The sequence below is a fragment of the Apteryx rowi genome, unplaced genomic scaffold (genome assembly GCF_003343035.1).
Source record: "Apteryx rowi isolate R43461 unplaced genomic scaffold, aptRow1 scaffold_540, whole genome shotgun sequence".
Taxonomy (NCBI): domain Eukaryota; kingdom Metazoa; phylum Chordata; class Aves; order Apterygiformes; family Apterygidae; genus Apteryx; species Apteryx rowi.
This window is the reverse complement of record NW_020450806.1, coordinates 471,454-495,818: the sequence shown is the minus strand read 5'-3', so window position 1 is coordinate 495,818 and position 24,365 is coordinate 471,454. Positions and strand designations below refer to the sequence as shown.

The 24,365-nt window shown below is 36.4% G+C and overlaps 1 protein-coding gene across 10 annotated transcripts in view; it reads right to left on the bottom strand.

Moving 5' to 3' along the window:
* Positions 1-24,365, bottom strand: part of CLASP2 (cytoplasmic linker associated protein 2) — a 153,306-nt gene that overhangs the window by 111,471 nt on the left and 17,470 nt on the right. For 9 of the 10 annotated variants that reach the window (XM_026081301.1, XM_026081289.1, XM_026081295.1 and 6 more), the window contains exons 3-7: positions 16,188-16,291; positions 12,656-12,747; positions 12,246-12,321; positions 10,641-10,738; positions 5,081-5,151 (exon numbers count right to left, since the gene is read on the bottom strand). In XM_026081301.1, the coding sequence (XP_025937086.1) occupies positions 5,081-5,151; positions 10,641-10,738; positions 12,246-12,321; positions 12,656-12,747; positions 16,188-16,291 (441 nt within the window). Of the gene's footprint in view, positions 1-5,080; positions 5,152-10,640; positions 10,739-12,245; positions 12,322-12,655; positions 12,748-14,473; positions 14,598-16,187; positions 16,292-24,365 lie in introns of those variants that run through there. The other variant, XM_026081299.1, reaches the window with a different exon arrangement.

Sequence of the window (24,365 nt, the reverse complement as noted above, 5' to 3'; positions counted from 1 at the left end):
GCTATAGCGCGCGGCCCGGCGCTGGGGTCGGCGCCGCCTCCGCGCGGCCAGGCCGCGACGTCGCTGCTGTCACGGAGCAGCGCAGGGCGCTGTGTCGTCCCCGTCCCCGTCCCCCCCCGGGCACGGCCTGCCCCGCGCGGGGCTCTGCGCAGCCGCCGGCGGAACCTGCGGGGCAAACAAAGACAAAACAAACTCCAACTATTTTGTCGCATTTACAAAATTGCCGTTGTGCACTACGGCAGAGATATGGCGGAGCTTTAGATGAAACTTCCGTGCAGAAAACAATGCGAGAACCATACCGTTTTACTACAAAGCTGCCTTTATTTAGGCAGGTATTTGAAAAATGACGACACACAGAAATTCGTAATAAAAGGAGGTTTTTAGAAGAGATATGCTCCTTGAGCAGATCGTTTGGAAGTTCACTCTACTAGAAACTTTAAAAGAAAGAAAACAGCTTTTTCCTTAAGCCTACATGCAACATGTTGGAGAGTACTTTGTGAGAGCATGAAAACTAAAATGAAAGCTTGCTTGAAACCTGAACTCTGGCTTGTATTTTATTCCTACGTCAATGTTTTAGGTGGCATATGAAAGGGAGAAAGTGTGAGATACTGCAAAATGACAGCAGTAAAAGCATGCACGTACTCCATCCCAGCTCATTTCCTCTTGTCTAAGGAAGCCAGCTACACAACTGTAGCACACACGCAGCTGTGCAGTGATAGGAAGCAACTCCGTTACAGGAGCATTGGCACCAAGTTACTTATGTACCAGCTAATTACAGTTCAAAATCTCACGTGAGCACCTCAGAAAGCAGTGCAAGCATCAGCCTGCTGAAGCCCTTTACTTCATAACAGGCTTAAACTGCCTTAGAGTTACACTTCACTGATCAATACATTTTCATATTTAAAATTATGAGCCATCAAGGATGACAGCTGAAATCACATGGCCACAGTCTGACCATTTGCACTGAGCAAGAAAAAAAATACAGGTAGCTTAAAATCATATAAAAGTATCATGGCAGTTATCACCAATTTCCATGTTTCATAAACTATATGCCTTCATACTGTGCCACATCTGTGAGCTCTGCCAATATAATGATGTCATTGTTTCTATAGTAACCATATTTCCAAAAAGAAAACAACCAAGGGAAGTAAGAAAAAACAACAAGAGGGTAATGTGGCAAAACAGACAAACAATTGTGTTATGGATCTTTGTTTTCATTTATGAAAATGCATGTAACTCAACTATATCTTTAACATCCGTAACACAGCTCTCCCACAATTGTGTTACTAAAAACACTATATTCTACCTATCACATTTTACATTTATAGAGCTATGAGGCATGCCATTAAATGGGAAAACTGCATGGGCTGCATAGAGATATACAATTTATATTCAACTCGAATCATTCTGCCTACTGAATGAGACAAAGTGTAAAGTTTGATATTATTCTTTTTCTTAGTCTTAACTCCCTGTCTCAAAATTTATAGTGCTATCCAATATAGGAGCCTGTTTAAATTCTCTTGGAGAAGACGTATTTACAAATCCCAGCCAGCGGACACCAGTGCTTTGGCAGCTTTGGGATTGGCTCCCGATTCTGTTTCCATAGGAACAGGCAGGCACTTGCTGAAAAACGGGGAGGTGCTTTAAAGCACCTTCTCCAGCTCGCAGGGACACATACGTTTCTGTGGGAGTGAAAGGCGAAACCTAGCAGCACGCCCAGGATTTTGCGTAACAGTCATAAACATATGCTGACACGAGTCTCAAAATATGCAACGTTATTACGGATGTAAACAAAAAAAAGAGCAATCCCAAGGTTTTCATAGTAGCTAATTCATTCACGTAACTCACAGTAAAGAATGATGCATATTTTTAACAACACTACTGAGGGCAAGGGAAGATGCTGGAATCATAACAGGGGTGTGGGGGGGAAATAGTGCATTTGCTTGGTGGAAAGGACTTACAAGCTTAAATAATATTATACTAACACTCCTGCCCAGTGTCTCTTGTACCTTCTTTACTTCTCATCTGTTGGTTTTTGAAGCTCCTTGCTATGCCCTGTCCCAATTATTCAATCAATAACTGTTTCAGTATCTTTTTCACCTCTCCCATCCTCCAGGAGGATTTGTCAGGTTCTACTGATAACTCCTTCCCCCTCCCTCCTCCTTGCTTACCAGGGATCAGAGTCAATGAAGGAAGATGGTGACACACGACTGAAAGGGGCTGTTCACGCTAGGTCCACTTTAACGCAATCAAAAGGATAAGGGATATTAAATCCTCCAGTGTGCATGAGAATACACGTAGTGTATCTGTTCCTCTTCTCCCTGTTTTTCTCACACATACCTAAAGATACCAATACAATGCTTTTAAAACCTGTAACATGGAAGACCTAAACTTGAAAAGTCACTGTGTTTAGTTATTTTAGCACGATTTTGTTTTATGTATTTGTTGGGATTTTTAAAATGCTATGGAAAACATTTTTATTCAGATTGTTTAAAGCTGGGATTTTTGAGGTTTTATTTTAAGTACATGTTAAATGAAGTGACTGAAGAACTGTCAGAAGTATTATTTGATAAAAGGATCCTGGAGTCACACCCCTGGATTCTCAGAAACTAAGTCAATGCCACAAAGATTCACTAGCACAGCAGTGCCCCTTCGGACTACGAAAAAGCTCACATCTTTGACAGTTGTATTAGCAAGCCCTTCCTTACCCATTACACACTGCCAAGAGAACCCTAGCGAGTACAGCTAACTTATTTGGAAAAGTAACTCAGTTAAGCTAGCAAAAACATTCCTTTCACTGGTAAAACAGTCCACTAAAGAGCTTTGCCAGTGTAATTATATTGAGCCTATCAACACTTTTTTTGCCTTTTTTCTTTGGAAACATCATCCTATTCCCCCTTACCTTCCCAATCCCTACTCCAAAACAAACTCTATCTCTCATATACATACATACATACAGAGAGAGAGAGAGAGAGAGAGACAGAGAGAGATACAGAGTTTGTTCATATATATATATATATAAACAAAAAGTTTGTATGTGTATATATTTACACACACATATACATATATATTTAGAGAGAGAGAGAGAGAGTTTGTTTTGGAATAGGATATATTGGTTTTATATATCAAATTTTAAGAGCATTAAAAAAACCCCAAAACTTCAACATTCTACCATATGTATTTGGACATTAAAATCCTGCCTCTATCCAGACATGTTTGATAAAGCTCCTAGGAGAAATGTTGATAACCAGACTACAGGAATTCAACAGCAACTTTCAATTTACATATGGAAGCAATAAATACAAATTGTCCTTCAGAGAACAATGAAAGACTAAACCATGATAAAAACAATAGCAATAGAGCAGTATCTTTTTCAATAACACTGAAAAATGATCAGTTTAGATGTATTCAAAAGATACCCTAGGTTCAACCAAAAATACTGAAACAAATATGCTAGAAGGATTCTGTCTCTACAGCACCGAAACAGACTGAAACGTAATACAAGACAAACACAAGACAAAGTGATTTATACCACTGTAGATCAGCATTAACACCTGCATTTTACAGTTGAGATAACAATGGCTTAAAGAAAAAGCCAGTCGGTCAACTCCAGTAAGATAGTGACAAAAGCTCAGAAGTGCTATGTAAACTAGTTCAGCCATTAACACATTGTATTTATTATATATTAGGTATATTATATTCAAATGCATTCATTATATTCAATGCATTTATAGGTGTCTGCATACACACACCCCCCTTCCTCCTGTAACTCGCTGTTCTCCACACTAAGCTGCCAACAGAAAAAATACATGTAAAATTCATCTTTGAAACCCCTCAAACTTATGAGGCAATATTAACTTTCAATGCAAAAAATAATGGTTTACCCTTCCACAATGAGTAAATCTGCTTTAACAGAACATTTATGTAAAACATTTCCTGCCAAATTTAATATATATATATTTTTATATTAATCCTTACACATTTATTTCAGTATTCTCAAAGGCTTCTCAGGAATAGCAATGTTTCAGTTCAAAACAGAATGCAGCATAGAAACTCTACCATAGCAAAGAAAAGGTTGTAAGTTCAGAGAAATGTGTTTGTAATAATCCCTTCTGTTTTTACACTAACGAGAAGGGTAAGGATTTTAAAATCAAAAGGTAAGTTTGTGTACATTAACAATTATATGCATTCCTCAAAATATTTCTATTCTTACACAGTTATAAATTTTAAACCTAGCAGTGCCTCCTTTTCAGGCAGCATTGTTGGTTTGAAAAACAACATCAGAAAACCTTCCCCTATAAAGCAAGATCTACTGATTCCTTGCAGGAGAGAGACAATTAAACTTTCAAAAACAAGCACATTAAAGCCATTGCCACACCACCTCCTTTGCTGAACTATTGATTTCTACAAAAGTTCTTTGTAAAATGTAGGTTTTAGTAATAAGAATGATTTTGCTCCTTTATATTATAAAATACTGTATCAAGAATGCACTAGGAAACAAGAATTCTCTGCACAACAGATTTTGTTTTCATGAAATGCACCAAAAGAAGAGCTCAAACTCACTACCACAGAGGGGAGTTTCAATAGAAAGTCTTAATTTCAACATTTCAGTGTCTCTGAATATTAGTTCCCTATTCGTAATCATTGTAAATACTCTATATGTTTTACAATCATTCAACATTTTAACTGAGAAGGAATCACACAATATAATCACATCCAATTATTGTTTTCTTTTGGAAACATACTGTAATATAGGATAAAGGCTTGTTTGATTGCCTCCCTCCCCCCTGTGCAAGAATATAAGAATGGATCCTGAGCACACACATAGCTGGCTAAAGATCCACTGCTTGCTTCCATGCAGCTTCAACACTTTTTTCAATTGTAGCCTGATTGTAGTTCAGAAAGACCTTCAGTAATATAGTATGAACAAGTTTGTTTTCCTATATAGTCTGATTTTCATAGTATTCCTACACACACGTTTCTAGAGTCATCTGTCTCACTTTGGTAATGCGAAAATGTATATTTATAATCAGATCTTAAGACTAATACAAGGTAAATATTTACATTCTTTCATACTCACCACTGATACTACTTAAAATCATATTTCCAGAGTTTCTCACTTCATCAAATTTTGCAAAGATGGTTTGCAACCTGTAAAGAACAAAAAAATTATTTTTGTCTATTTGAAACCCTCCATGTTACTGATAAAAACAGCAATGTATTTATTATCACATATAAAGCAGTAATATAGCTGAATGTTGGCAAACGCAAGGGATTATGCATATCTAAAAACAATTTCCAAAGGACTCTTCCTCTTAAGTTAGTTGAGCATCTTCAAACAAATGCACAGAAAAATTAAGTCGACTTAGCAAAGAACAAGACTGAACATTGTAACAAGTATGACTGAAATAATTAAAACTCTCAAGTACAGGTTCAGTAATAGTATGTATCAGGTTCAAAGTGGCTGTGATATTAGCATATTTATGCACAATACTAAAAGGTAACAATTTTAACACTGAATGTTTATGTGGAAAAAAATAGGGATTACTATTTAACTTGTTCCAAGACAATTACTGTTTTTTTATCAAAAGTCTCAGTTTTGTTATGAAGATATTTTTGAAGTAGTTTGCTTTTCAACAGCAAAAAGAAGGAAATCCTTTTTTTTCCTAGACTTAAAATACCCTTAAACACTCTAGATATGTTCAGCACTATTATATACCACTGATTACATACCCTCATAATAAAGATATACTGTAAGTCCTGAAGTACAGATAAATAGCAAAAAGTTTCCATTATTTTCAGTTTAGTCAAACAAAATAGGAAATAAAGGAATTAAACTTACTTCAACACATGTAAGAATAAAGGAGACATCTTATTAAAGAAATATAATGAAATATAATGCTTGAGATGTACCAGTATAACATTTCAAGTTCTCTAATACAGAGACTTTAATAAGAAGGCTGCCACTGCGATCATCGCCTCTGATATCATGCAATGTTCTGAGTTTGGCTGCTACAAGGAGAAAATGCTGTTTAATCAAAAAAGCTGGCCAAACACCTGAACAGCCATTTCTCATCACTTCTGCAGAAAATGCAGTAAAAGCAGTGGAAGTATCTCGCAGAACAAATCTGACCCACAGGCTAGCAACAGGTCTGTACTGACATACCATTCAACTGCAAACGATGGAGAACATTTTCTTACATTTCTCCAGTGACTTCTCTTGCATCTTAAATTTCTCTGAATATGGTAATGTCTAACATGTACATGAACTTTAGATACAAGACTAGCAGGTTTGAATTCTGGCCTTAAACGCATAGAGTTACTACTTACAAGTCACAGCTTGCAACTCCAGAAACAAGCCTAATTCAGCTACATCACCAGTGCTAGAGACTGCATTACTTGATTCAAAATTTGTTAAAAGAGCAACTATTTAAAGGTTCTGTTTACTACTTACTACTACAGTCTGGATTGTAGTAAACAGTAGTAGTGTATTAAGACACACCAAGAAAGATGAGAGAGAACAATGCTTGCATATGAAAATTCTCATAATATAGAAAGCAGCAAAATGAAGGATGCATGAGGAAATTTAACTTCAGCATTTCCATATGAATACACAGTTTTTACTCTATGTTCCACGTACAGAGGTTAATACTTTCACTATACATGACCTACCTTCCCTGACACACTGTATACTCATTTCACTCACCTGCACCTCCTGTACCTAATAATGAATGTGATAAAACCATGAACTCAGACAGACAACAGTATGAAAATCCTTAGCACTTTATCACTTTCAAAGGTTTCATCTTAATACTCAAAATAAGTTATTTTTGTTTTCAAAGTACTTCAAAGCAATTCGCTAAAGAGCGGAATTTGTCCTGTACTTAACAGGCACACAACAGAACTACACAGAATAGGCTGGAAATTCCCCAGGAAGGCCTGCCTTATTTCTCACATGGCTAAAAAGCAAACAAAACAAAACAAAATTTAGATCATATAAATCAAAAACCTAATAACCCGTAACACAAACCAACAATTATTCTACCTTCTGAATTTATTTCTCAAAATTATCTATGACTCTGTGGTACTTTGCATAAACTTCCCCCAATGTACTTGTCACTCTTCTTTCTGGATCCTACTAACCTCTCCCTCTTGTGCCACCACTGCATTTCTAACCTTTGCAGCCACAGCAAAACGTCTGAAATAGCAGCAATTCACAAACGTCAGACTACATTGCATTAATGTTAAACCTCAGTCTTCTAATGAAAAGGTCAATTTGTGAACCAAAGGCAATTTATACCAAAATGTATTTTTTGCACCGTTTTGGACTTGAAAGAGTATAACAGTAATTTTTACGTTAAAGTTTGGACTTCAGACATCTGAACTCTCTACACAAACCAATGTGTTTTTATACATTTATGCTTCTCAAGTAACAGCGGGCAAGTTGCCAGATGACTTCCCAAAAGATCTTAAAAGTCAGTTAACACTCAATCCAAGCAGCTACTATCTTCCAGAGCCATATGTATTATTCCTATCCTTGAAACATCAGCCATACAAATTCCATACTACGACAAATTAAATTTGGCCCATATAGAACTGTCCACTATTCTTGGCCCATAGAACAACAAATACAGCATCCACTTTCAGTATTTACAGTTAATACTAATATTTAAAGGCCTGATACCAAAGACTGCCAAATCTTTTTGACAGTAACTTTAATAAAAGGGAAAACACATCCAAATCTCCAAACACTGACTTGATACAGATTTTTCCCAAAATGGAATATGCCTCAGGTGAAAAGCAAGGTATTGTTCTGAGATTTGTAAACTGGAAAAAAGCAAACTGAAAACAGGAACACATTGCACTGATGTTATTTATAAATGGTAACTTGCAAATTAATCTCTATAAGAGAATAAAACTGCACTGAGAAAAATACTTTAATAGGAAGTAGAATCAAACTACAAAAGTGAAATCTCATCTTCTTCTGCTGACCATCTAGATTCCTAAACAGGTCCAGCAGACCTTCTCTAGAAAACCCAGTATTGTTATATAGGCTAACATATCAGATGCAGATTACAAAACCTTTTAAGCCTAGTGAAATTAAATTACTAATTACATTTGCCTTTATAGGGACACAATATGTATATACCATTTACCTATTTAAGAAAGTTGAACAATATCTCAAAACAATGCTTGATTAATTTTCCTGCCTTTCAGCAGACATTAGCTCTTACTTTCAGTACTTTAGGGCAGAGAGTATTCAAGCAGCAACAAACAGACCTCTAATGTGCAATTTGTTATGTAAACTAAATATGTCTACATTCTATTAGATCATGCATATACCAAACACTCAAGTAATAGGGTTTTCTATTAACATGCATGTCTATGCAAAATTTTTTTTAATATACTGTCATATAGTGAAAGAGATGCAGTACAGTTCTTTAAGGCTGAACTCAACAACTGAAAGCAGCTGTCTGAGCTATTGATAATCTACCTATAGTACTTAAAATCCTTAAAATCTGCTCAGACATATAAATAGGAACATAAATTTACATCAGAACAACGATAAAATGACACTGTAAATCAAGTTGTTTCACAGATAATCACTCCTGCATAGCCACACACAAAGTTTAACGCATCTAACTGAAAGGAGAATTTCTGGCAGGCACTGGGGAAGAAACCTCTTTAATTAGGTCCACCTCTGAAGGAACAACAGTCTGAGCTACCATAGAGCTAATCTGTCTTTCCTGAACTTTGTCACCTACACTATTACTGCATGAAGGACTAGGTAGGGACTACAGGAATTCTGCTTCCTATCAATGCTAGGGCTGAAGACTAGTGATTTCATGTTTAACTCAATTAACTCATAACCCCCCCATCATCCCAACCTGAAGACTACTTAGAAGAACACAACGCAACCTCGATTGACCTGTTATTTTACACTGGCCTTGATCCCAAGATTTACTTAGTTTGTATCACATCGAAATGTGAGGAGGATAAGTGCTAAGCCTAAACTTGTGGTCAGAACCAACATTCACAGTACAGGCAAAGGCTGTAATCTGCTTTCCTTCATTCTTATCCTCTATTTCAAAAGAGGCCCAAGACTCTGTCTCGATGCAAAAAGGATTTTTTCAATATGTTCCATTTATCTGTCATGAAACTTAATTTTTTTGAATTGTAGTAATACTACAGCCTAATACTTCTGTGGTAACCATATAATTTCTTGATACTCCAGAATTATGACAACCATTAAGTAGAAGAGAGCATTTATAATTTTCCATTGATACAGCAACTTTTTGTGCAACAGGCTGAACTCTGCCCAGAATGTGAAACAATAAATTCCACACCATTCTCCTATGATATTTCAATACTGTGTGAATCATCATTACAAACAAGAGCCAATCATTCTTAGATGGGTCTGATGAGTGAAGGTATCCATTTCGATACTCTCTCTGACTCCATTATTAGATACATTCAGCTTTTCCAAGACTGAGAAAGTGAGATGAAGAATCAAAGTGTTATGTTAGTTAGTAAGAGGTTAACACATCTTTAAAAAAACGTAAATTGCTTTCAATAAGGAGTTTGAAAGATTTTATTGCATAAATAGTCTTTCCCCCAAGCAGAGTATCAAACTCTGTCTAGTTTTCTTAAGGAAACAAACCCTTACCACAGTAGCAACAATACAAAGGCTACTGTTATTTCATATAAATTAACCTATACTGAACACAGACCAGCCTTTGAAAGATATGAATTGCTCTTTGTAAACAGAAATGAATGAAGAAAGCATTTTCAAAATTTCATTTCACCTTTTACAAGAAAAATTCAGTGTTCTGTGATGACATATGCAGCAGTTAGTCCAGTGAATATTCCTTTCTCAATGAACCCCAGAATTGCATTTTCAGAATTTGGAAGTGACACTTTGAAAAGCACCTCTCTTATCTAACTGTGGCCTATTAGCAAACATCTATGGTGGAAAGAACTGGCCTGATGCAATTAGCAGGCAGCAAGGGAGGACCTTTCTCCTTGTAGAGACTAACTTCAGGAAGGTAGTAGTTAGTTGAGGATCTGCCATACTTCCTCTTCACTCACAAATGTGTGTGTAAACAGACTCTCTCGTTCTCTCTGTCACTCACACAGATGCACAGAACATGAAAAGGATTGACTGAAGTGCCTCAGTTGTGACTCTTCTACATTCAGGCTAAATAGCCATTACCGAGTAATAAGCAAGATATATATATTCAAATATCTTCCAGTAATTTTCCCACTTCTCAGTACTCATACAGTATATATTTGCATAATTCTCAAATATTTTTCTAGTATTCTCAACTTCTTGTACAATCAAAGGATTTCAACTACTGAATGTTAGGTTGATTTTAGTCATACACTTGTATGCCTCTTCAAAGTAGAAAAGAAGATAGCAAGTTCTCCACTCCATTTGCGTATAACTGGTGGTGGGGTTGTTTTTGTTTTTTTGTTTTTTTATCTGAAAGGAACACTAGTGATGCCATGATGGAAGCAAAACTAACTGGAAGACTGAATAAAAATAATACTAAGTTTTGAACAGTTTTTAAGTGAGTTTTAAGTTCTGACAAAAACAGTAACACAGAACAGCTCAGGATCACAAAACTAAACTAACTCACCTTCCAGGAGGAATTCCCCTCTTATTAAGGTCTATTCGTACTTTCTCTCCCACATGTCTATAAACCTCTACAATGGCTAGTATGGCAGCATCTCTCACCTGTGAATGCACAGATTGAATTATTATTAATTGCAGGGTTACAGAAACCAATACATTTTACTGACAACCCACCAATCTTCCAACCTGCACGCTGACTTATCTTACAAAACAGTTGAAACTGTGAGGACAGAAGAGAAAGGAAATACAACCGTTATTTCAAGATAGTGTTTTTTCCAAAGTGAAGCATGTCCAGATGGTAAATGAAAAATCCTAGAAAACAGCTCTAGATGGAATTTCTGGAATGAACATATTTGTGGGAAAAACATGGGTTTTTTTTTTTTAAGACCCTGTCACACTAGGCAACAATTCAAAAAGTTAGTTTGTGCACTCAGTGTTGACACTTCACTTTGCTTTCATCTGTTTATACATGCAGCCAGGCCCTTCTTTAGAAATAAGGACATGACTGTCCACAAGAGTAAGCCAAAGTGCCCAGTATTAGCCTCACTTCCTTCATAAGGAATTACTAAGTGGTATCACATAAGCACGAGAAATAGAATAACAAAAGATGGGGAGCAGGGAAAAGAACAGTTAAAGCAAGGGAAGGGAGCGTCTCTTCTAAAAATTTGAGCCACACTTATCACAAAAAACACTGCTAAAATGCATGTTATTAAATTCCACTATTCCTTATAAAGCATTATTGGAATGATTTTAGTATTCTTCTTTGTAATGGTTTGAACTAAAAGGACAATCACTCTATCAAGATATGAACTACTTCGTTACTAGTGATCAATAAACAATTAAAACATTTTCTACAGAACAAAACAGTAAGACCAAGGCTATATAAAGGAAAGAAAGACTTTGTTACACCCAGAAAATAAGCGTAAAGACCTATTCTATTTATTTATCCAACTCACTCCAATGCTAGCTTTTCCTTACTGCATTTTTAAATATTCTTTCAGGCCCAACTTTAGATAAATCCAGAGAGAGGATTCAACCATTTCCATTTGAAGTTTTTCTAAAGTTCAACAGACTTCACCATTATGAACTACATTTCAAATTTTAGATGGTTCTTTGCTTAATCAATTTTTAGCTACAGTCCTTGCATGTGCTCAAATGCCAGTTGGGTTCAATTTAGAGATTCTTATCCATCTGGTACACGATAATGTTACATTAGCCAAATTTAGCAGGCTATTACAGGTGTCATTCAGGGGCTCTCTGTAGAGTCAGTCCTTCTTGTCAATATAATTTGTATTGGTTTTCTTTCAACACACTCTATGAGAAACAACTACTTCCAATAATAACTAGTTTCAATCTTTGAAGACAAAACTGAAGGGGCCAGTACACTAAACTTGAGAAGGAACACTGCTGCCTTTGCAACTCTATCCTCACCTTCCAGTGGATGCACCGATTTGAAAGAAAATTGATTTATTGTTTTTCAAGGTGGAAAAAGAGATCTTTTGCATACTAACAAGTCTATGGGCTTTTCCTAAATGCCTACATTAATTTGGAATTCACTTTTCTCTCAAAGTATAGTAGTTGAAGTAACGGGAAGTAATGAAATGCTTACCTGACTATTCGAGTCACCGAACAGCATACACAGATGGGGTACCAGCTTGCTGAGGATTAAAGGTTGTGCACCATAACTACAAAACAAACAAAAAGTTAAATGTCATTTTTGTAGAAATACAGAAGATGCTTTATGTGAAAGAGAACTTGTAGCTTAGCATTGATAAAATTCAAATTTACATGCATGAATCAAGCTCCATCTCTCTCTCATGAGTCTTTCATCTATTTTTAAATAAGACAAAATATTATACCTTTAATCTTTCTTTTAGAAAGCTCATAGGTCAAGTCGTTTGATTTTTCCTGTTTATGATTTTAATTGAATCAGACTTCTTAAAGTACTAATTTCAGAAGAAAAAAAACACTTGGAAAAAGGACAGAATCCATATGTCTCCAAGGAAACCAAAAGCTTACGTGTTTAAGGTCGCAGTAAGACACAAACAAACTCCTTCTCGGGATCGGTAATTCTTGTGTTTAAAGCCAACAGCAAGGCGTTCCCAAATGTACTATAAAACAGAAATTGACTTTGATTACTGGAAGCACAATACAATGCAATTCTATCCATTTTCTATAATTACATTCATAACAGCTACAAAAACAACAACAACAGACAGGTCCACTGGCAAAGTAAAGGCATTTCTCAGATAAAATTAAATCACAAAATTTGCAACATGAAACACAATACAGATTATCCCATGCCCCCCAAAATTCTAAAATGTCCTGAAATCTAAGTATTTTCATTGCTTGAGAAATAGCTTTAAAAAATATATATATATATATATACACACAGAATTGTTGGTTACAAATGCACAAACATTAACATTTCAAACTAGCGACCCAAACAGAAGTTTCAATATTTTTTGCTTCATATTCTCCCTGACAAAATTTCCTCTCATCCATTTTAGTTTGCCTTTATCCATACTCCTTCTGTCCACTTCTCTTCTACTTTTGCTTTAAATTTACTTAAGATTTCTTCATTTTTCGATTATTTCTTGCCTGTTCATTCTCATTTCTCTGCTTCTATTTTTGTTCTGCTTTCGCTCCTTTTGTGCTGGTGGTGTTTCCTGTGGTACGAGTCTCCGGCTCACTAAACCCTCATTTACCTTCTTGCACATTCATTTTTCATTGCCTGCCTTTATTCTCTCACTTCTCAGTTTATCTTTTTACCTTTCCATTTCCTGGTCGTCTTCTAGCTGTATGTTATGGTGCAAATAGTGTAAACATGAAGCTTACGAGACTTTGGGTTCTCAGTAGTATTTCAGAGCAGATGCACAGACTCAAACTGCAACTCCCTCAGCTGCAGCGCTGCCATTACGGTCTGAGCCAGCCAGCCAGCATCCGAGGGCAGTGTTGCCTAGCAATGGCTGCACACTGGCAATAGCACATTTTGCAGCTTAGGCACCACCCTCCTCCTTACCCCTGAAGTACTGCAATTCCAATCCATAACGATTACATAAATCTTTTAAAATGCATTAGATGCAGATTATTACAACTGTATTTGGCTTTCTGAAAAATACTCGCAAATAGCTACTGATCAACAAAAACAGATAGCTGAAGAAGCAGGGAATATGGCACTCTTTCCTAATGAGGTAGCACATTTTATAGCAGATATAATATTTCCAATTACAATCTGCTTGATCAGTTTGAACCAGATGTGATTTTTTTTTTAATTCTTTATTACACTTAAAGAAAACAAGCCTTAGACAAGCAGAACATGGCTTGCATGCAAAACTGCACAGGTTAACAATAAAGAACAGGATTTTATGGAAGAAAACCTTCCAATATTAGCCCATCATCCAGGACAAATATGAAAAAAAGGAAGTCGCCTTTCCAGGTGTACAAAAACAGAGGTAGAGAGGAAACTGTACAGTACTGAAACAAAGCAGAGACTGAAGAGAAATTTAACTTTTACTAAATTAACCCCAGTTTAAGAATCAAATTACTTTAAACAGAGAAATTCAGTTTCTTAGAAATTTCAACTTGCATGCAATAGACGACTTGCTAGCACCAGCTGGTATCAACCTCCCTTAGCCCTATCTATGCATTTATACAAGCTATATTCTGATTTTGCTGCTTCCCCTCCACCCTTACAGCCAGCTACCCCAACTCCCCCCCCTCCCTCCTTTTTGAACACATTTACAACAAAACAAAGGAATTTACTCCAGGACAAATTAAATAGTATTCAAGGACACACTAGAACAGACCAGATGAGATGATCAGCAAGAGACTTACGGGTCTTATCCAAAAAAAAAGGATTCCACCCAACTCTTCCAAAGGGATGCTTCTCTGCAGCAAAGGGAGCCTAAAACTCTGTAGCTCAGGTTGGAGGCACAGGAAGGACTTCTCTGTTTTGGTCCCTGCTGTGAGGATGATTTATGCATTTCATCCAAATTTTTAGTGAAAATACATAAGCAGTCCTGGGAGCAAAGATCTGAAGCCAGGATTCTCTCATGCCAGGGGAGGTACCAGAAGAGCTATGTCTTCTCTAATTTACATACACTCTCCCTTGGACCCCCATGCATCTTGTATGCTTTCCTACACTGCGGGCAAGCTTCAACAAAGGGTATGGAAGCTTCTCTCATCTTAGTGTACAGTCTAACCATTAAGGCTCTCTTCAGAAACTGAAAGATGTATTGGTAATCCAAAATTCTTTCATGATGAAGGCCTATCATACGAAGCAAGTATCACCACATTTTTTATCAGCTATTGCACAAGTGGAAGTGTCTCCAAGATGCTATGCTGTGCATTTATCCAAATGCTAGTAGTGTAGGGGGCAGGTGTGCTTTCAGGTCTCCATGCCGCATACTTCAGAGCATCTTGGACACAAGAACACGCCACCTGTGAAGCACTTGTGCTTAGGCATGAAATAGCTGCTGTGATGTCTCCTGTCTATGAATACAATTAAAACCGGAAACTCTTGGACAGATAAAGGCAAGGCTTTGTGAATGACATTACTAAACTTTGATGCCTGAACATCATTCAGACCCATGACCAAATGATGTGTTGAAAATGTTTTGTGTTTGATCAGAGATAATTAAGTTTCTATAGCTGCTTGACGTACAACCTGGTTTTTTCCTATCCTGCAGGCAGAGCAATCAAGAACAGTTTTCTTACTACAAATGGAGTTTGCAAAATTACATTCCTTGTGAACAGAGTCAGGAATTTGCAGTCACAAAACCTCATTTGGTTAAGCAAAATGAGGTTCACAAAATGAAGACGCTCCCTATTAACTTCTGCACTTAAACTCAGAAACAGATTTTATTAGGAGGAATTAAAAAGACGAGTAACAGTTCCTACTGATGACCAGAGTCCCTGGAGTTTTGAATTATAGCACTACTCAAACAATATAATCCTGTTAAGTAATCCTACATTTTTCAGACTCATGCAAGTAGGAATATTACATTTAGCACTTGGGAGCCACACAGTGCTCAGAATTGTACTGTACAAAGGTTTGCTTAACTCAGACTTCAACAGAAGTAGACAAGGCAGAGGGCAACTTATCACAATCTCAGTTTGTCAAAGGTTCCCACAGCAAATTAATCATACATCTAGAAAGCCAGGTTTTCTAAATTAGAATCCACTGTCTCAACTGTGGGACTACCACAGTCAGGTGCAAAGCTAATTAAAAAAATAGACTTATTTATTCCCATTATGCAAATTCAAAACCAGTACGTTGCTTCAAATATGCTTTAGCAAACAAACTCTTGCCACATGACATGAAAACATCTACTCCAAATTTAGCTATAATATGCAAAAACTGCAGAAATGCACTGTGCCAGATTTTTATCTTCAACTGAAGCTGAACAGTGCACCACTGTTAATCCATTAAGAATATCCTTAACACTGACGCCATTAACAGTAGTCATAATTGTGACATATTCAAACTCATGCATAAGTAATGAGCGCCATAAAGGCCTACATCTGAATCTACATTAAGTAATCATACCATGGGTGGTGCTGCCTCATCCATCAATTTCAATATAAGATTCTGTGCTTGCTCTCGAACTTGGTCTTTGGCATCTCCCATACGATCTATCAAAGGTAGAAGAACTAAAGGAAAAAAAAAAAGAAAAAAAAAAGAAGAAACAACCATTGAAGATTTTCCAATACTTAAATCTGTTTCAAGAAATATCCTTAAGATACATCTCACTCAAAAATAAAAACTGGTTTTAAGTTGCTCAAAATATTGTAAAGGCTTAAATGTATTTCTGAATATATTACAAGACTAAGAATAATGCATCAGACAAACTGAAGAACACAGTATCTTCCAACAGACTAAAAAGAAAAAGCTTGTCATCTTAACAGCTGTATGAATGACTTCAATTTAATCTTCAAAAAGAAGAACAAAAGCTTCTGAATTTCTGGCTTTTCTGAAAAAGAATACTAAGACCTGAGGAGTGGGGGGGCAGGGAGGGGGGTGAACAGGGATAGGATAGAGGACTGTTTCCAAATCAGAGCGATTTTGCTGTTTAATTATGGCAATTTAAAATTTTTAAATCCTCCCATTCACAAAGCATATCATACTGAAGTAAGGCTGAGTTCCCACAGGAGTATCCATAAAAGGTACTATTTTAAAACAAATGTCTTTATACAACATTTAACTGAAATTACACCACAGCAGATGATTTCATATCCTAAAATCAGAAGTCACTAGAATGAAAATCATTGCAAGACTTGCGAGATCTTCTATTTGCTTATCCAGCAATATCATTTATCAGATGTAATTATAATGTTATGATATTTAGGAAAGTTATTTGGATGAATGGTTAGATCAGCATTGTGCAAGACATGTCTCAGTTTGAAAAAAATTTTTTTTTTCATTTTGAGAACACACACACACACACACACACAAAAAACAAACACCACACTTCTTCAGGGCGGAAGTGGTGAATTTCGGGAGTACTCAACTGACCCCTCCTAAATTTCCAATTACTCATATACTCATTGAATATTTTTTTCTCTCCAACGATATTAGTATGACTATTTTAAGCACTGTTAAACTCTTTTTTCCCTGTACCATAAGTTACAGGTGACATCTATTACAAAGGACTGAATATTGGACATTTTAAGGCAATCCTTGCTTTACAAAGAAGGAAACAAAACACTGAGAACTGCTCCAGTGAAGGGAATCACAGTGAATACCAATCCTGCTGGAACATGGTTCTTTCAATTAGGGCGTGCTGAGGCAGTTCACAGAGCTGTAGATACCAGGGCCCTGCTGAAACCACTAAAGCAAGCACAGAGAACAACTACTAGGCAGACTGAACAGAGATGAGATCACCGAGTTTAACTAAGCTATGACGCAGTCTGCAGATTTCGGTGCTTGTAGCTGCTAAACATACCAACCTTTGTCATTCACGGAGCTCTTCGAGGGGCTACCAGCTACTGGAGCTGTTAGGGCATCCAAAAGTCTACAGGCTAGATTTTTTTCTAAACCTGAAGTTCCTGTAAGACCCCATATATGGTATAATATATTCTGTTTCCATATAAAAAAAGAAATTAGGCTGTTGCATGATGCCAACCACCAGTTAGTTTTCAGTTTGGTAGTCCATCTTTTCTGTCAGAATAAACTTTAACAGGAAATTCTTTTAAGCTGGTTGCATATCTATGAAGTTTCAGAATGTTCAACTAGAAGCCAAAGGAGAACTCTAAACATATTTCAAATTGAATTCCTAATGCCTTCATCACTTTTTCCTCTCAATGTTATTAATGTCTAGGGAGAGCTATTTATATTATTACTTTTTCTGCATTAGTGAAAAATAGCTGAATTGTGTTAGCTATCCTTTCTATGGATAAAGTTAGTGGGAAGCATGTCTTCCTACTTAAAAACTTGCACATTTTAAAGACACTCAAGTCCATCCCAGTTACCTGTTTTGCTGGTCCCTCTCTTTTTCCTACTCTACACCTTCTTGTCCAACCTTCACTCAGTGCCTCCCGGCCTCTCCTCGCTCCACCCTAGCCCAGTCCAGCCAAGATCACAGCACACAAAAACTTCTGGGTCAGGTAAGAAACCTCACCTCAGCCCAAAGCTGCAATTACAGCTGAGCTTCAGAGGCTGCAGTGCAACACCAGCTTTTGCTCTAAGTCAGGGTAAGCCAACACTACCACTAAAAGCAGCGGCTTTGCCCACTCACTACCCCAACCACTGTTTCCCACCTCCCTTACTCCAGCCCCTCCCTTGTGACAGCTTTTATCTGGCAACAGGATGAAGCGAGAACATACTCAGACATTCAGTGAAGATGATAACTCTTGCTGTTGATAGACTTGTATGTAAGAGACACGTAAGCAACTCAACAGGAGCAGATGCTGGAGATTTGGGCATATTAACAGGTATCTACTGGGCATTGTGTACTGAGATTTTGTAAAAGGATTATAACCTGGCCAACTTTAAGCAGATTTCTATCCCTATCAGGGATAGCAAAAGTCATACCTGCAACACAAGGGCACCCTGACAAAATTAAAGTCTCTACTTCAAAATATTAGAGTGTTATTACCTCCCACAGGATGGATAACCAGAAAATAAATCACTAAAAACAATGCCTTTTTCCCCCCACTTTTTTTTCCAAATACAACTGAACTATCATTTTGGCTGATAATTTTTATTTAAATTTTATATGCTTTCTCATCCCCATTACTGTCCTTCATTATGCTGCAATGCACATGTATGCATTTGGTCATTTCTGGCATCAGTGTGCAACTTAATCTCAAACAGATGTTGTTTAAGTTAAAGAGGGGCGAGGAAGGAGAAATAGGGCCATACCTGGAAGTAGTATTCAAAATGATAGTATCCTATCAAGTTACACAGTAAAGTATATAGCCTTTTGCCATGTTCAGTATGGATTCATGCATTCCTACTGTTTTATATTAATCTTAACCAGTTTACTTTCACTGTCACCCAGTTTCTTTAATTATTTCAAAGAGATTTTGGAAAAGGTAATAACGCATGACAACTTTTTTTTCTTTCATTTATCTCTGCTGATATGCAGAAAAAAGTTACACTACATGGAAGAGGCTCTGATTCTCTCTGTAGAGTTGCTGGTTATTCTTTGCATAGCCAAGAAGTACTATACCCCATTGGATTTGCCTTTTCACTATATTTTAGCTTATTGTAAAGTTTCCTATCACTGCCAGTCATTCCAGAGCTTTTCCTGTTAAGATTTCTATATTGCTATAGAAAGGTTTTATATTTTATATTTTAATTAAACAAACTTAAATTTTTTAGTAAACATATTCTATAGCACACAAATTAATTCCACCTGATCCAGCTGCAACTGAGCTGCTATTTACATCTTTTCCTTTATAACTGCATAAATAGTTACCCTTCTGTTATAACCCTGACACAGCTTACTATCCAATTGGTTTCTTTTTCATCATTTGTCTTCCTGTTCTTGGCTCAGTAAACCTAAAAAAATTTTTCTTTTATACAAATTCACATAACACTTATCACTAGTAGTTGGATAGCATATGCAATAGTTAAGGCCAAAAACAGTCTGGAGAGTCAGAGTACAGCCTTGAGAGATTAAATATTTATTTTCTCTACAGGGACAGAAGACGATAAACAAGTAAATCAGAGAAGTCAGTGCCTAGAAAGGTACCCAATTTCTTTAAAAAAAAAAATCCTGAGCATGCCCTGCAGCAGTGAATGCCATAGGTAGCACAAACAATTTCCTTTTGTTAAACTTTAACAGGAGTTCCTTCTGTTACGAGACAAATATGGAGCTTTTAAGTCTGTATTATTGCTCACAGCTCCCCCCTTATTCCATCTCTCTAGAACACTTCTACCTACTCTTTGTAAATGTCTGTTTTATGTTTACCCTCTCATGCTTACCCATTTCTATGGATCAGCTTTAGGTAGTCCGTGTCTGCTCCACCTGGAGCTGCAATTGCAAAGACTTACAAAAAAACTCCAAACATTAAGCAAATAAGAATCTTTCCCAAGAAACCAACATTAGTGTCAGCAAAAATTCTCTTACTAAAAAGCCCAGCTTCACATCTTAGACTTGAAAGGAAAAGGCTTTTGGGACAGAAACAGAGGTTAAACCTAGGCAGCAATGTCTTTCTAGTTTTTTTCTGAAACCTTGCCAGTTCAGGCAACAGCACTAAATTGCTGCCAATATTAGAAAGAAAGGAGAAGAAACAGCTGCCTCAGCAATTAGAGCAATCACTGTTGTTATGGATAAGATGCACAGGAGAGAAAGGAATCTCAGAGGCTCCTACATGGCCAGCAACAGGGCCAGTCTGGCAGACTAACACTGGCAAAGGCTACTTTTAAACAAAGGCCCTTTAACGGGCTTTTAGAGGTGAGGGGGGCAGCAGGGCCTCCCTGCTCCCCTTCTAATATTCCTCTCTTCCCTTCTTAAGAAAAAGTCCAGTCCTGAATATGTAAGTTCAATCAATAGCTGTCTCAGACACATAAACATGCCTCTCCAGACCTTTCCAGCAGGCAACTAAGGCAATCATTAAGTGGATTAATGAGGTATATCGTTCATCAATCATACTGGAGAGGAAAAGAAATTTGCATTTATTTTATGATATATTCATGAACCTATCAGGGTCTCGGTCTCAGGTAACATGAGAAGAGAGCCCGAGGATTTTAAAGAGGTGGGTATACTAGAGCAGCAGGAAAGCTGGAAGGTAGAGAACACATGTCCATGTCATCTTCTGAAAACTTTAGCTCTGGGCTAAGTTTTTACAGCACTATATTCATTAGAACCAAACAGAAACCAAAACTAGGATTTCTCTACTTTTATTTGATGACATTGCATTTCCAGGTGTCATACAGCAATCAGGCCTCTTCAGTGTAGCATCCATAGACAGTAAACAGAAGATATTCTAGTTCAGGACTTATCAGTCTAGCATGAATCACTTCAGGTGAAACTCATACTCACTACTAATAAATTCCTACGCTTGCCAGCCAGAACATGAAGAGCTTTAAAAGGCCCTATAGAAAAAATCTTTTTTTTTTTTTTTTAAATTACGGCATTAAAGAATCTATCAATCACCAAGACAACACAAGTAACAGCTTAAATAAGCTATGAATATCAATCAGCTTAAATTACTGCAATCACTAATCGATCATTAACTGTAGAGGGAACTGAAGGACTTTCAGGGATGTTGCATCCCTGAAAAGTTTTTTGTTGTTGTTGCTGTTGTTAAATTTGAAAATATAAAAGCAATTCAGAAGATCTATTCTTGAGGAAAAAAACTCAAAGAATTGAGTCCTCTTTCAAAAACCTTTACTTCCTTAAAAATATAAAATATTCAACATATTTTTAAGAACAAAACCCTACAATATATACCTAACACAGCTCTTCCTGAGGTCAATAAGCAGGAAAGTGAATAATCAATGTCACACAAAACCTGACTTGCATGTAGATGCAACAAGGTATCTTTGAGACAGACCTTTCTCACATAAATAGAAAGGCTTGCTTTATACTTCCTGAGCAACTTGATTTAATTTCCAAGTTTTGTCTAACTTTTGAGGCTGGCCTTTCTCTAAGCAGAGACATGGGCCACATGACCTCCAAAGGTCCATCCCAGCCTAAATTAATGCATGATTTTATGTTTATGTTCTATAAGCTTTTGTAATCTGGGATTCTAGAGTAGATGAAGCCATTAGTCTCAATATGGAAATAAAATTAAAACTCAAATATTCTATAAAAGAAAAGTCAAATATTTTTCTATATGTTATATATCCATGGTAGCTCATGTTAAAATAGATCTTCATTTTCACACTGTGGAGAAAAATATTTTTCCATACATGATTAAAAAAACCACAAATTAAAGAGTCATATCTTGATTAAACTTCACTTTTAAGCCTTCTCCAAAAAATTTCATGACAGTTATTAAACAGAAAAAAAAAACAAGTAAAAATTAAGAAACTAGATGACACTGACCTAAACAGTCTTTCTCAAACAGAAATATTTTTTAATTCTGGCACCAAATACTCTTAATCCAATCTCACACTCTAAAAATCATTGCCCATTGCAATTACTTACAACTACTTAAAAAAAAAAAAAAAATTGCAAATCACAGTGAACCAAGGAGGATTTTTATATGTTTAGCTAAATTAAGCAGTGCTGCTTAAGCACATTGACTGTGGTAGCTAAAGTGCTAAAAAAAAAAAAAAAAGCAACACACTTGCATGCCTAATTATGGCAATAAATTAAAAAAAAGTTCAAATTGTTATGAAGAATCTAATTGAAAATATTTTTCATCACTTCCAAAAACTACCTGAAAAGAACTTAAAGTACTTTAGAAGGGTTTCACATCTTAGTATACAGCACTATAATAGTCTTCCAAAATTATTCTTGCCCACTGGTTTCTTTTTACCATAAACACTAGCATGAAGAATATGAAACTGCTATAATAAATGTATGTGTGTGTATGTACATATATACATGTGTGTGTACATACATATTATACATAAGTGTCAAATATAGTTTTCCTTTAATTTGCAGATAACTAAAAATATATTTTATGACATCTTGCAAAGTTGTATATGAAAATGAACAGCAATGTAGAAGAATAGCTCTATATATGCTCTATATATGCAGACAAAATATATCATGGCAAACTATTAAAACTGAAACAGAATCTATACTCCTTTATTGTACTGTATTTTATCTTCTCCTATTCTTTGGACAAAATCACATTTAATTGCAACATTATTACCTTTTTCTTATCATTATTCAATGCAGTACTCAATCTAGGCATAAAGGTTCAGAAATGGCTTGTTATATTAAATGCTACAATTTTCTCAGGAGATGCCATCTAAAAATTGGTTGTGTACCCTAAAAACAAAGCTCTCTGAAGTACTGGTCACTTTTGTTCATCACAGACTTAATTCTGATGGTAGAAATTGATGATATTAGAAACCCATGTCATTCATGAAATATTGAAAATACTGGAGAAGAGTTTAAAAATATGTTTTGTTTTGTTTAAAACAGTGAATATTCGGAATTTGTCATCACAGAACAAGAGAAGGTAGGTAGTGTCACAGCAGGTTCAAACAGGGATTAGACAACAGGCACAGATGTACCCTCCAACATCTATAATCCAATGTGTGGGTGGGAATGGACCAGAGATGGGAGCCAGGCCCAGCTCACATTGCCACTGACAGGGGTTGAACACTTGGCCCCAAGGACCGCTGGCCTAAGTCCAGGGGGCATTTCCTACATCAGTACAGTCAAAGGACTTGGTTGTTTAACCTTGTTTATGAACTGAAGAGGATTGAAAAACCATCAGTAAATAACTAACATTTTCTTCATTGACTGGACTTGCAAGGAGGGGTTAGGAACTGGTATGGGGAAAGAGAGCAAGATAACATTCACTCCTTTTAGAAAATGAAACTAGAGGAAAAAGTAAGATTATTTTTTCCAAAGCTCTATCATCCTATCACATTTGTACACAATTATAGCACTCAGTTTTTCTTCTAACATATAATATTTTAATGATTGATGCCATCACCTGGGAAAACAGAACAGGACAGAACAAATATGTACTCTTACACAAGCTGTTTTAATCCTCTGTTTTAGTCACAGAACAAGCAGTAGATATTCAATACTACAAGATGTAACACTGTATCAAATACTCCTTAATCTGCTCTGTTTTTCCAGAACCTAGTTCTCTAGGTTTATGAACTAACACATATCCTGACATATATTGCTTGTAAAGTATTTTCAAGCATCTTCACTGGACATAATAATAATATTCTAATTTGTGTCTCCAGATCTCCCAACACTGATGTCAGCAGCAGAGAGCAGGCAAGGTGGTTAATCAGAAAAGGGTAACACCTTGGAAGAAAGGTACTGTAACATTAGATTGTTGCCTGGGAAACTGAACTAACCCTCTTATCGGGCAGTTCAATATACTTCAATAGAAAGATCACTAATGCACTCTTCAGAGCATTGGAAAGCATCTGTTTTGAAGCTACTGTATTGACTTCGCCAAAATCTAATTTATGGCCTACATGTAGGCTGTAAAGACAGACAGAATAAGAAAGCAAGCATGTGTTTTATTTCTTAGCAAAAAGCCTGCTATTTTTGTGGGTGTGAAGCCACATCAGTTATTTTCTTCTGCACTTGAAAGAAGTCTGTCCCTATGATAACTGAACAGGAAATTA